Source organism: Mesoplodon mirus (genome assembly GCF_964341445.2).
Source record: "Mesoplodon mirus genome assembly, chromosome: 16".
Classification (NCBI taxonomy): domain Eukaryota; kingdom Metazoa; phylum Chordata; class Mammalia; order Artiodactyla; family Ziphiidae; genus Mesoplodon; species Mesoplodon mirus.
In genome coordinates this window covers 24,669,312-24,681,593 of record NC_138992.1, presented here as the reverse complement: position 1 = coordinate 24,681,593, position 12,282 = coordinate 24,669,312, and the positions used below count along the sequence as shown (strand labels likewise).

The window sequence follows — 12,282 nt, the reverse complement described above, 5'->3', positions numbered from 1 at the left end:
TACTCTTTACCAGGTGCTATTCTACTGCTGGGGATATAGACAAACTTTCCTCCCTTCTTGGGGAAGTATACAAAAGATAGAGAAGCAGCGTATAATATAATACCATACAATATGAGATCTTCAAATACTGATGTGTTACAAGATGCTATAAAAAAATAAAGCAAGGAGATAGAGATGGAGGTGGTCAGTGATTCAGGGGAGAGAAAGTGACACTTAAGAGATATGTAAATGAAGTAAGAGATATCATGCTTCTCATTACATTTTTGGATGGATCGCAGAGGGCCCTGTATGATCCGAGCTTTAATCAGCTCTATAGCCTCCATTTCTTACATTCTTCTCCTTACCCACAATGCCACAGGACCGCTGTCATCTTTTTAGTTTCTAGAAGACACCAGGCTCTGGCTTCCCTGGTGGCACAGTGGTTGAGAGTCCTCCTGCCAATGCAGGGGACGTGGGTTCGTGCCCCAGTCTGGGAAGATCCCACATGCCACAGAGCAGCTGGGCCCGTGAGCCATGGCTGCTGAGCCTGCATGTCCGGAGCCTGTGCTCCGCAAGGGGAGAGGCCACAACAGTGAGAGGCCCGCGTACCGCCAAAAAAAAAAAAAAAATCTTCTTGAATGTATTGTGAATTGTTTTGGGCCCTTAACATGTGAACTCTCCTGGAGAATGTTCCATGTGCACTTGACAAGAATTTGTATTCTGCTGATTTTGGATGGACTGTTCTATATCCCTATTAAGGACTTAATTTGGTGTAAGGTGTTGTTTAGGTCTATTGTTTCCTTATTGATTGTCTGCCAGGATGATCTATACATTGATGTAACTGGGGTGCTCAAGTCCCTTACTATTACTGTATTGCTTTCAATTTCTCCTTTTAAGTCTGTTAATATTTGTTTTATATATCTTGGTGTTATGTTAGGTACATATACATTTATAAATGCTATATCTTCTTGGTGGACTGGCTCTGTTATCATTATGTAATGCCCCTGTCTTTTATTATAGTCTTTATTTTAAAGTCTACTTTTTCTGATATGAGTATCATATTAGCTTTCTTTTCATTTCCATTTGCATGGAATATCTTTTTCCATCCCTTCACCTTTAGTTTGTGTGTGTTCTCACTCCTGAAGTGAGTCACTTGTAAGTAGCATTCAGATGGGTCCTTTTTGTTTTTAAATCCATTTTTCTCCCTAGGTCTTTTCATTGGAAAATGTCATCCATTTACATTTAAAGTAATTATTGATAGGTATGTACTTATTGCCACTTTGGTAATTGTTTTCTGGTTTCTGTAGTTTTTCTCTGTTCTTTTCTTCCTCTCTCTTTTCCTTGGGTTTTGGTTGTTTTCTTTAGTATTATTTTTAAATTTCTGTTCATTTTTTTGTGTACTTACTTTATGTTTTTTCCTTGTGATTATCATGAGGCTCACATACTACATTCTAATTAAACAGCAGTCTGTCTTAAGTTGTTAGGAACTTAAATTTGAACACATTCCAACGCTGTATATCTTCACTTCCCCAAGTGTTTTATACTTTTGATGACACACTTTACATCTTTTTATGTATCCCTTAACTATTGTAATTTTAGTTAATTTTACTACTTTTGTCTTTTAATCCTCATGCTTGCTTTATAAGTAATTGATATACTACCTTTGTTATATATTTACCTTTTGCAGTGGAGTTTTACTTTGTTTTCTTATTATTTAATTACTGACATTTATTTTCAGCCTAAAGAAGGTCCTTTAACATTTCTCTCAGGGCCAGTTTAGTGGTGGTGAAGTTCTTTAGCTTATGCTTCCCTGGGAAACTCTTAATCTCTCTTTCAATTCTGAATGATAACCTTCCTGGGTATGTTACTGCAGAATTCTTGGTTGGTTGTTTTTTCCTTTCAGCACTTTAAATATGCCATGCCACTGCTTTTGGCCTGTAAGATTTCTGCTGAAAAAAACAAAACAAAACAAAACAAAAAACTGCTGATAGCCTTATGGGGTTTCCCTTATGTGTAACAGGTTGTTTTTCTCTTGCTGCTTTTAGTATTCTCCTTTGTCCTTGACTTTTACCATTTTTAATTATAATGTGTCTTGTTATGTGTCTCTCTGGGTCCATCTAATTTAGAATTCTCTGCTTTCTGGACTTTGATGTCTGTTTCCTCTCCAGATTATGAAAATTTTCAGCCATTATTTCTTCAATAATTTTCCTCATTTTTTCTTTTTCTTCCTTCTGGGACCACTATAACACAAATGTTATTCCTGTTGATCTTGTCCCACAGGTTTCTTAAGATGTATTCAGTTTTTTAAATTCTTTATTCATTTTGCTGCTCTGTCTGGGTGAGTTCCATTGGCTTGTCTTCCAGCTTGCTTATTCATTCTTCTACCTCATCCAACTTGTTTTTGAACCCCTATAGTGTATTTTTCAGTTCAGTTATAACTTCTGTTTGGTATTTCCTCATATTTTCTGTCTCTTTGTTGAAGTTCTCACTGTGTCTGTCCATTCTTCTCCTGTGTTCAGTGAGAATATTTATGACTATTACTTTGAACTCTGTATAAAGTAGATTGTTTAACTCTGCTTTATTTTGTTTTCTGAGGCATTGTCTTGTTCTTTCACTTGTAACATAGTCCTCTGTCTCCTCATTTTGCCTAATTCTCTGTATTTGTCTCTATGTATTAGGTAAATCAGCTACCTCTCCCAGTCTTGGAGGAGTGACTTTATGTAGGAGATGTTCTGTAGGGCTCAGAAGTGCCAGGCACTCAAGGGGTATCTCCTATGTGGACTGCATGCATCCTCCTGCTGTGGAGGGGCTTCAGCTGCTGCTGCAGTGTGCTGGTGGGCAGGGCTGGCCTCTATCATGGCTGACTGCAGGGCCTGGTCATGGTAGCTGCTGGACGCTGGGCAGAGTCACATCCCAGCTGGTTCTGTGGCTTGGCCAAGGCACAGGAGTAGGTGGAGATCTTTGTGGGGAACATCCACTGGCAGTAACAGGTTAGATGGAGATATCCTAAATGGTGCTTTCCAGAGATGGTATTAGCAAGGTACCCTGATATTTCAAAAATGGCTCCCATCAGTGTCTTAGTCCCCAGAGAGCATCTCAACTGGTTCCTGCCTCTCCAGCAGACACTTTAAGATCAGTAAGGGAGTCCCCTTTACCTTTGGCCTTTTCAAGTGATTTAAATCACTTTTCAATCTGGTCATTTTGTGCTGGTTTTCAGGTTGACTGAGTCTGCATGTGACCCCTTTAAGAGCGAGTTTTCCATTCACTGTAGTTCTACAGTTTTCCTGGATGTATTACCCATTGGTTTTCAAAGCCATGTGTTTTAGGGGCTCATCTTTCCTGTGAAGGATCTAAGGGTTGGGGTGCTTGACATGAAGTTCAAATCTCTTGCTTCTCAAGGAAAATATCCATACCTTGTGATCCTTCCAGACTGTGAATCACTGTGGCCGGGGTGTATCTTTTTTCCTTGGCATGACTGTATCTCTGTTTCTCCTAACTGTCCCTTTACCCTTTGTGGCTGTCCTTTCACCCTTTGTTGTGGAGATTCTGTTGTGTTTTCAGGCCCCTTTCAGAGGGAATTATCCCATATGTAGTTGTATATTTGTTGTATCTGTGGGAAGAGTTGAGTTCAGGATCTTCCAATACCACCATCTTGAACCCTCCCCAATGATTGCTTTTAAATTATCAAACATAAAGAAAAACATGAGCAATGATTTTTGAAGAAAATCATAGATATTGAGGGGTTAAGTATCTTGGTTAATTTGGGTTTATACCAACTAAGAGAGGTCTGTGCCTGTGGTTTATGCCAGTAACTATCTTCCCAAAAGAGTTCTGACATGGTAATCTATGTAAACAAATCTTCCAACAGTATTTGTCAAAATATATGGTTATAACCTGTAGTGCATCATAAAATTGATTTAGTGAGGCATGACCAGTATTTTAAAAATAGATTACAGCAAGTTAGAATCAAAAAGAGAGAACTGCATTCATGTAGTAAGGGGAAATTATTTTGTAGCATTGTATGTATGTATGTGTGTGTCTGTGTGTGTGTTTGTGTGTGTGTGTGTGTGTGTGAGTGAACTGGGCCACAATGTAAAATATAATCGTGGGAGATGGTTGAAAATGTTTGGATTTTTACAGGGTATCTTAAAATGCATATAAACTAACAGATCAAAAATTAATGTCCTCAATCAGCTATTTGATAAAAATAGCAAAGAAAGTAATTATGTCTTCCTTAGAAAATAAATTCGATTTTTTTAGGGAGAGAAAGAATAGATAAAAGTTTGGTAGTTTGGTTAAGAAAAGCAAGGAGAATGTGATGACCTCTGTGAAACTTCAGGTAATTCAATAATGAAAATGAGTTAAGCTTAGCAAAGTAAACATCTTATAGAGCAGGAGATAATTACCACATTTTGCTGACAATTATAGGTAACTGCTATGACACAAAAAAGATTTCTATCTCAATACAAGATTAATACAATATACTTCTCCTACACTTTACAATGAATTTGCTTCATGCTTATCTTAGTATAAGATACTTATGTCTTAGTGTGAGATACGTCATTGTAAATAACACACATCTTATAAAGTACAGACTTTTGCTACCTATGTGATCTTGGACACGTTATTTATCTTCTTTATTAAATGCAGACATAAAATTATTTATCTATTAAGGGAAGTCTTAAAATTAAATAATTCATGAAAAGTGCGGCGAATGGTACCCGGCATGTTGCTAAATGTTCAATAAATGTGAGTTTATTTTTTCTCAAGTAGTTCATGATTTTTTTTCCTTAACAACCCATAATTTGCACAGAGAAGGTATTCAATAAATAAACATTTGCTGAATTGAGTAAGTAAATTCGGGTTGGGTGAGTAAAATGATTTCCTTTGGGTTGGGTAAGTAAAATGGGTTGGTTAAGTAAAATGATTTCCTTTATGAAGGTGAAGAGTTAGATTTAGTAATTTTGGGGCTGGGTAAGTAAAATGATTTCCTTTATGAAGGTGAAGAGTTAGATTTAGTAATTTTCCCAAGGTTTATACAGATAGTTTAGGGGAGTGTAGGCTTCTGACCTAGTTCTTATGAGTCGTAAATCAGGGCTCTCCTATAAGGCAAGTGTAATTGACCACTGAGTTGATTTTTAAAACAACCCTGCTACTCTTATGATTGTTTTATGAACATAAAACCCCAAACAGTCTGGAAAATAGTATACTTTGTATCTAATGATGAGTTAATGTTTTTTAAGTACTTATTAACTCTGCTAAGTACTCTGTATGCATTACTTCACTTACTTCTCATAACTTTGAAATACATGCTCTTATTACATATATTTTATAGATAAAGAAACTGAATTTCAGAGAGGTTAAATAGCTTGATCAAAGTTGTTAGTTGGTAAAGTCTAAATCAGTATTTGAACTACAAATCTGACCCAGTTTTATGGACTCTACCACCAACCTTTCCTTAATCTAACTCAGATAAGATATCATATATTCTGAGAGGAATTCTGACTCTTCCTATTTAGGTCCTCACTATACATTCTTGTAAGGAGAAGCAGGATAGAGAGAACAGAAACAGAAAACTTGCTAATTTTTCAGCTGCTCTTTCGTTCATTCAGCATTATAATTTTGTTTGAAGTACCGTGGCATATACATATTTAGATGTATTATTAATTTTTAGTCAAATAGAAAGATAACCCAACCTTTAGAAGTACCCATAATATGAATCCTCTATTAGTGGAGAGCACATTAATAACCTTTTATAATAAAGAAAAGCTATGTGATCTGTGGCAATAGACAAACATTGAAAGGAAAGGCAGCTATGTATAAAAACATGATATACCTGAATGATATGTCAAGCAGAAAGATATGAAGTGAAAAGCCATTATTTATGGCCTATTTAAAAAAAAAAGTATACTTACAACCTTCAAAAGCATGTCTCAGAAAACATTAATTTATAATTTTAATGTGTTGTCATTTATATGTTAGTTGGGGTAGAACTGCAGTATTTAACATTTTTTCCGTATTTCTCATATAAGGTTATGTTTTGTATAATGGATAAGTAGGAAATATTTCAGAAATCATACGTTAGGTATGAATTTTTCTTCACTGCACTCCCTCATGATGTCTTTGTCTTTATGGTTGTGCTTTTTCATCAGACATGGTTTTCATTTACCTTATTGGTGTTCACCGCTGTGATGACCCAGACACATTGTGCATTGCTGTCATACTGGAATGGAAAGTTGGGAGACGTAAAGGTTCCACTTGGTCCTTGAAGATTAGAGCCACATGTCTTCACTAAAAGAGAAATTGCATTTTAAAAGGCGAACGTGCCACATGCAAAATCATAGCAATAAAATAACTTGCAAATAGACTTTAAATTCAAAATTTCACAATAATAACCACATTGAAATATATATTATGACATTCTAATGTGACATCGAAATGAGAGTGTTTTTTACACTCTGAAGTTCACAAGCTCATATTTTAAACATTAATCGAAAACTAGTTATGAATAAAAGTGTGAAGCATGATAAATTGTCCTCTGACTGTAAATAGGTTAGTTTAATTAGTGAGAGGTTATATTTATTCAATATTGTGTTAACAAAATTCTACAAAGAGGAAGAAGCAAATCTTTGGATTGATTAGCAATTTAAATAGTGTTTTCCTTTCTATTTATTAAGAATACTAGGACTCATAATAGCATAATAGCATAAAACTCATAATTGAAACATCAATATTAAAACTACTTTTTCTGTTCTTATAACAGTGAATTGGGCCATTCAGATTACAAAAAGAGCTACACTGAAGTAATTTTAAGAAATTCCCACAAAAGTCATGTTATAATATTTCCCCAGTTTTCTAGCCCTTCTCTCTTCTAATTATCAAAAGAGTTTCTGACCACACTGTATATGACTTGACTTCCTTCTTGAGCACCACAAAAGTTTCTTGGTGGCATTACTTTTGATATGCATTTTTTTTGCCCCATTCCATTAAAATCCTGCCTAAGTCATTTTTTCCAATCCATCAATAATAATTCATTGTATTTTTAAGTCATGTACAGTTTAATATAGATTTTCATATGCACATAAAACTTTACATATAATCACTTTAAAGATCAGTTTATGGAGGTCTCAAAAGTTTGTTTGACTTGTCCAAGATCACTCAGCTAGTAAATAGCATAGTCAAGATTCGAGCTCAGGTCTTCCAACTTCAAGTCATATCTTTTTATCATGAAATGTGTGTCTCTCTAGTATGTTAGTGTTTTTTAGCTAGTTTTTTTTTCTCCTTTAGCTCATATTTTAGCATGAATATATTCTAGACAACTTTGTGGTGATTTATTGGTTACTTTTAATTTTCTCTTGTTTGTGTCTGACTTCTATATTTTAAACAATAAAACTGTTATTTTATAATAAGGAAAAATTAACGAACGGTATTTTTCTTCCTTCAGCATCAATTACCAACCTTCCCTTTTTCATTTACTACCCCACTTCTTGTAAGTCTTCCATGTTCATTACTCCATTTTCTTCTCTCCTGTTCACTTTTTTTTTTTTAATTTCCAATTTCCATAGTATAAATACCTTGGCTGATTTTAGGCTACCAAAGCTTTGTCAAGGCCTCACAAAATTTCTGAATATTTAACATTTGGTTTCTTTTTTACAGCTTTATTGAGATATAGTTGGCATATAACATTGTGTAAGTTTAAGGTGAACAACATGATGATTTAATTAACACCTCCATCACCTCACATAATCACCACTTGTGCATGTGTGTGTGTAGTGAGAAATGTTTAAGATCTACTCTCTTAGCAACCTTCAAGTATGTGGTACAGCATTATTAATTATATTCACCATACTGTACATTATATCTTCAGAAGTTATTCATCTTATAACTGGAAATTTGTTCCCTTTAACCTAGCACCTCCAGACTCACTTTTGAGAATTACTATTCTGTTTCTATGAGTTTGTCTTTTTTAGATTCCACATATAAGTGAGATCATTATATTGCAACTTCTCATAAGTCTTCCATGTTCACTACTCCATTTTTTTCTCCCCCATTCACTTTTGAAAGTATTTCAGCCTAAGTTCTCTTGTTTCAGTGTTGAAATTGCTGTCACAATGCCAAAAATGATCTCCTAAATCTAATAGTATCTCTTCATTTTTTTCTACATACTTAATCTCTCAGCAATAATGGAAAGTACTGATCAACTTTGAAATTCTCAGTTGTCCCTTACATAGTCCTGAATCTCTTGATTCTAGGCCTATTTGCTTTGAATAGTTATGCTCCATACCCTGTGTTCTGGTTCTATTTTTTTCCCATCTGACCCTTAAGTAGCATAATATTAAATTTATTTCACAGTCTATTTTCTCTTTGTTCAATGCTCTCTCTGAATAGTTATTCCAATTCAATTTTATGGCAACAATGATCATTTGTGTTGACAGCTCTCAAATCTACATCACTAATTTTGTCATCTCTCTTGATTTCTAGAGTAAATTTTTTCTCTGTCTACTGGACATTCCATGAAATATTTTAAAGTGTTTAATGAAAACTTTAACTAACCCCTCCCACCTCCTTCGCATGCATACATATGCACTCCTCAAGACCTATGTATTCCACTTCTGAAACATCTTATTATCCATCTTTTTCTTCTCTTCCCAATACCCAGTGTTTCATAATCATCTTTTTCCTAGACTAGATATAGCTACTTAACTCCTTTCCTATACTCCATTTTCACTCTCTGTTCCATCCTCCTTAGTGCTACTACTCTTACCTTTCTAAATACAAATTTGATTATTTCACTTAATTGCATAAAAACTTGATCTGTTTCCTATAGGATAAATTACCAACTGCCTAAAATAGAATACAAAATCATTCCTGTAAGGATATAGGTTTATTTTCCAATACAACTTCCTGCCATCTTATACTGTCATACACTCAACTTCTGCCAGAAAAATTTTTTTTTTCTTTGAATATATATACCTTTTATAGTTTTCCACTTTTTCCATGCTGTTCTCCCAGGCTAAGATGTTATTCCTTCTTACATTTGCCTGAGGAAAATCTATTCATTTAAACAAAGTTAAACCAATGTGCCACTTCTTTCTATAGGAAGTGTTCCCAATTCTTCCACTCAGGGTTCTGTAATGGATTGTAGTCCTCACAGCACATCATTTGAACGGCATATCCATAAAGGTGTTTAAGTGCTAGTGATGTGATAAAGAATGCAGCATAAAATATTTACAAACTTTATAGCAATAAGAATTTTAGAACAATCATATGATTGGTTTGAAGTTAGTAGAAACATCTTTCTAATTGGACATACTACTTCGAGTGGCTCTTACTACTTGGTAATTCTCTGGCATGCTTTGTGTTCTAAAATGTGCAAACACTTACAGTCCTTTGTGGACAGGCCTTGTTTATCATCTCTGTTCATTAACTCTTAGTGCATTGGCCTTCATGATGTAGAAATGTTTACTGAAAAAACAAATATCCAAGTTCTTTGGCACAGATCTTAAATGGACTGTAAAATATGTGCTCTCTACATGCTGATAAAGAACGCTTAAAAATATGTTTCAGACTGGGAAGTTGTCTTTTTTGAAAATGACTTTCTTTTCACATAAAAATAAAGAAAAAAGCACTCATAAAATGACAAGTAAGAATCACCCATAAATATGCTGGTCTTCCTGACTGCTTCTGTCCAAACCAAAGAGTAACCACTTAACAAGTAAGGTTGTATTTCTGTAAATATTTTCATTTTGTAGGTGTACATGTTTTTATAAAATTCTTGGCTTTTTGTGTGTTTGAGTGTTTTAAGAAACTGAGCTAATTCTATACATATTCCTCTGAAACTTATTTTCCCCTCATGTATCATGAATACTGTTCTAGGTCAGCATATGTAGATTTATTTAATAGATTTCACAGTCACAACAGTAGCTGATGTATGTATTACAAATTTTTGACAGCCATAAACTATGAGAATAGCACATGGTAATTAGGGGTTTCCTTAATCCTGGGTTGGGGAATGAGAAGACCAGCCATTTGAGCAGATTTGCAACAGCTGACCCATAGCAACCAACATACAATATAACTGAAAGGAAAAATTATCTTGTAAGCCACTAAGATTTTGTGGTTGCTTGTTATACAGCACATGCTAGTGAAAGTATGTTTTAATTTTTTCAGCTATAAAATATAATCCAGGAATGGAGATCTTGGTACCTATATCTTTATACTTGTGCTAATACGTGTTCTTTATATCTGTGCTATCATGGCAGAATGAATTCTTCAAAGGCTTACTTAGCTACGATATGTGAGGATTTAAAAGTCGGATAAATATGTGTAAATTACTCCACACTTTTTTTCAGTATACTCTCAAAAATGGTATAAAGAAGAATAGGTCTCCACATTCTCACCAAAATAATAGTGTTATCTATTTGTGTTTTTGTCGTTACATTAAATATGTTAATAACATTTTGATTTCCAATTCTCTACATTATTAGTATGGTTCGGCAGAAGTTTTTACTGCTATTTCTATTTCTTTTGCTCTGATTTTTCTGTTCATGTACACTTTTTCTAGTTTCAATTGTCCTTTTCTCATAGTTTTACAGAAGTTTCCTACATATTATCAGTATTAACCATTTTTTATGCATGTTGTCATTATTTTCCCAGTCTTTTATTTTTTAATTTGTAAACTTTGCTTTTAGTTAATTTTCTCTGAAAACTTTTTTAGAAGTACATGTAAATCTATCAGTATTTTCCTCTAGGGTAGCTGTGTTTTATGTCTTGGTTAGGAAAGGTTTCTTCAAATCTAGGTTTTCAAAAGTTGAAAAGGTTGAAAACACCATCTAATGTTTAATTCTCATACTTTCAAATTTTATGTTATAGTTAAACTTTTCACTTATCTAGAAATTAATTTTGTATGGTGTGAAGTAGGGTAGATAATTATACTTTCCAATATATGGATATCTGTTTTCCCAGTAGCATTTATAGTAAACTCTGTTTTATTCCTCACCGATTTAAAATGCCATATGTATTTTGTTATGTTATGCTCCACCCCCACTTTCTCTCAGAAATCCATACATGGATCTGAACTGGTATTTTGTGTACTGATTCACTTATCTATGATTATTTCTCTGAAATACCATACTGTTTAATCCCTTTTAATATAGACATTGCAAATCTCGTCATTGTTCAATTTCATTATTTTCTTTGTTATTCTTGAATATCTACTTTTCCATGAACTTTTGGCATGTCAGTTTGTGAAGTTTAAAAAAGATTGGTAGTCTTATTGAATTATATTGAACTCATACATCATTTTGATACAAATTTTCTTCAATGTAGCATTAATAACACAAAGGAGAAAGATAAATGTGATTACAGTAGATGCTTATTAAATGTTTGATAAATAAAGCAAAAATTCCTGATTTAAGTTTTAGAAACACAGAAATAGTAGAAAAAGGAGAAAACTTTCTAAATGTAACAATAAATGTATGAAATTAAAAGAAGTATTAGACTATATAATAAAATGTGAAAACTTTTGCCATTAAAGATTAGAACAAAACATGGATGCTCAAAATCTGTGACAGCATTCAACATTATCTCAGAAGTTCTAGGTAATGCAATAAATAGGAAAAATTTGGAAAGGATTACAAAATAAAAAGGTATCATTTTTTTACTTACAATATGCAATCTGCCTACCTAAACTCAAGAGTTAATAATTTGTCTACAATTTATACTATGTTGATTGGCAATTCAAATGGAAAGATCCAATTCACACAAGCAACAAAGTAAATATGTAATTTTGAAAAACATATTTGGCAAGAATGGTACAAGACTTCTATAAAGAGAACCATAAAAAAAGTCTGAAGGAAATGAAATAAAACCTGTGTAAGTGAAAAGACAGGTTGTGTTCTGGATGGGAAGGCTTGTTGTCACAAAGATGTTAACATCCTGATTTCAGCAGTTTAAAATGAATTGATACAAATTAGCTAATTTTTAATATAGTCTATATATCTATGATTATTTTAACTCTTAGTGCCTCTAACATAGTTATTTTACAATATTCTGTATGTTTTATTCATGTTCCACCTATATTTTTAAAAAGGTAGAGAGGAATAGCTAATTTATCCTTTTCTAGTCTTGTTTTCAAAGTAAAATGAGCCTATATATAAGGAGACACTGTGAGCTACTGTTAAGAGGATTATGCCCTTTCAAGTAAATGATGTAAGTATAGTAGCAGAAAACAAACAAACAAAAATTCATCCTTAACCTCTCTATCAATATACCACAGTCCTATTTTTTCCTCAGGTCAAGCAC

At 33.6% G+C, this 12,282-nt stretch overlaps 1 protein-coding gene across 3 annotated transcripts in view; it reads right to left on the bottom strand.

The window, feature by feature from the left end:
- The window catches only part of CSMD3 (CUB and Sushi multiple domains 3), a gene marked incomplete at both ends in the record, with an annotated part of 1,109,686 nt that overhangs the window by 590,936 nt on the left and 506,468 nt on the right, over positions 1-12,282 (bottom strand). For all 3 annotated transcript variants that reach the window (XM_082600704.1, XM_082600705.1, XM_082600706.1), the window contains one exon: positions 6,149-6,270. In XM_082600704.1, the coding sequence (XP_082456830.1) occupies positions 6,149-6,270 (122 nt within the window). The remainder of the gene's footprint in view (positions 1-6,148; positions 6,271-12,282) is intronic.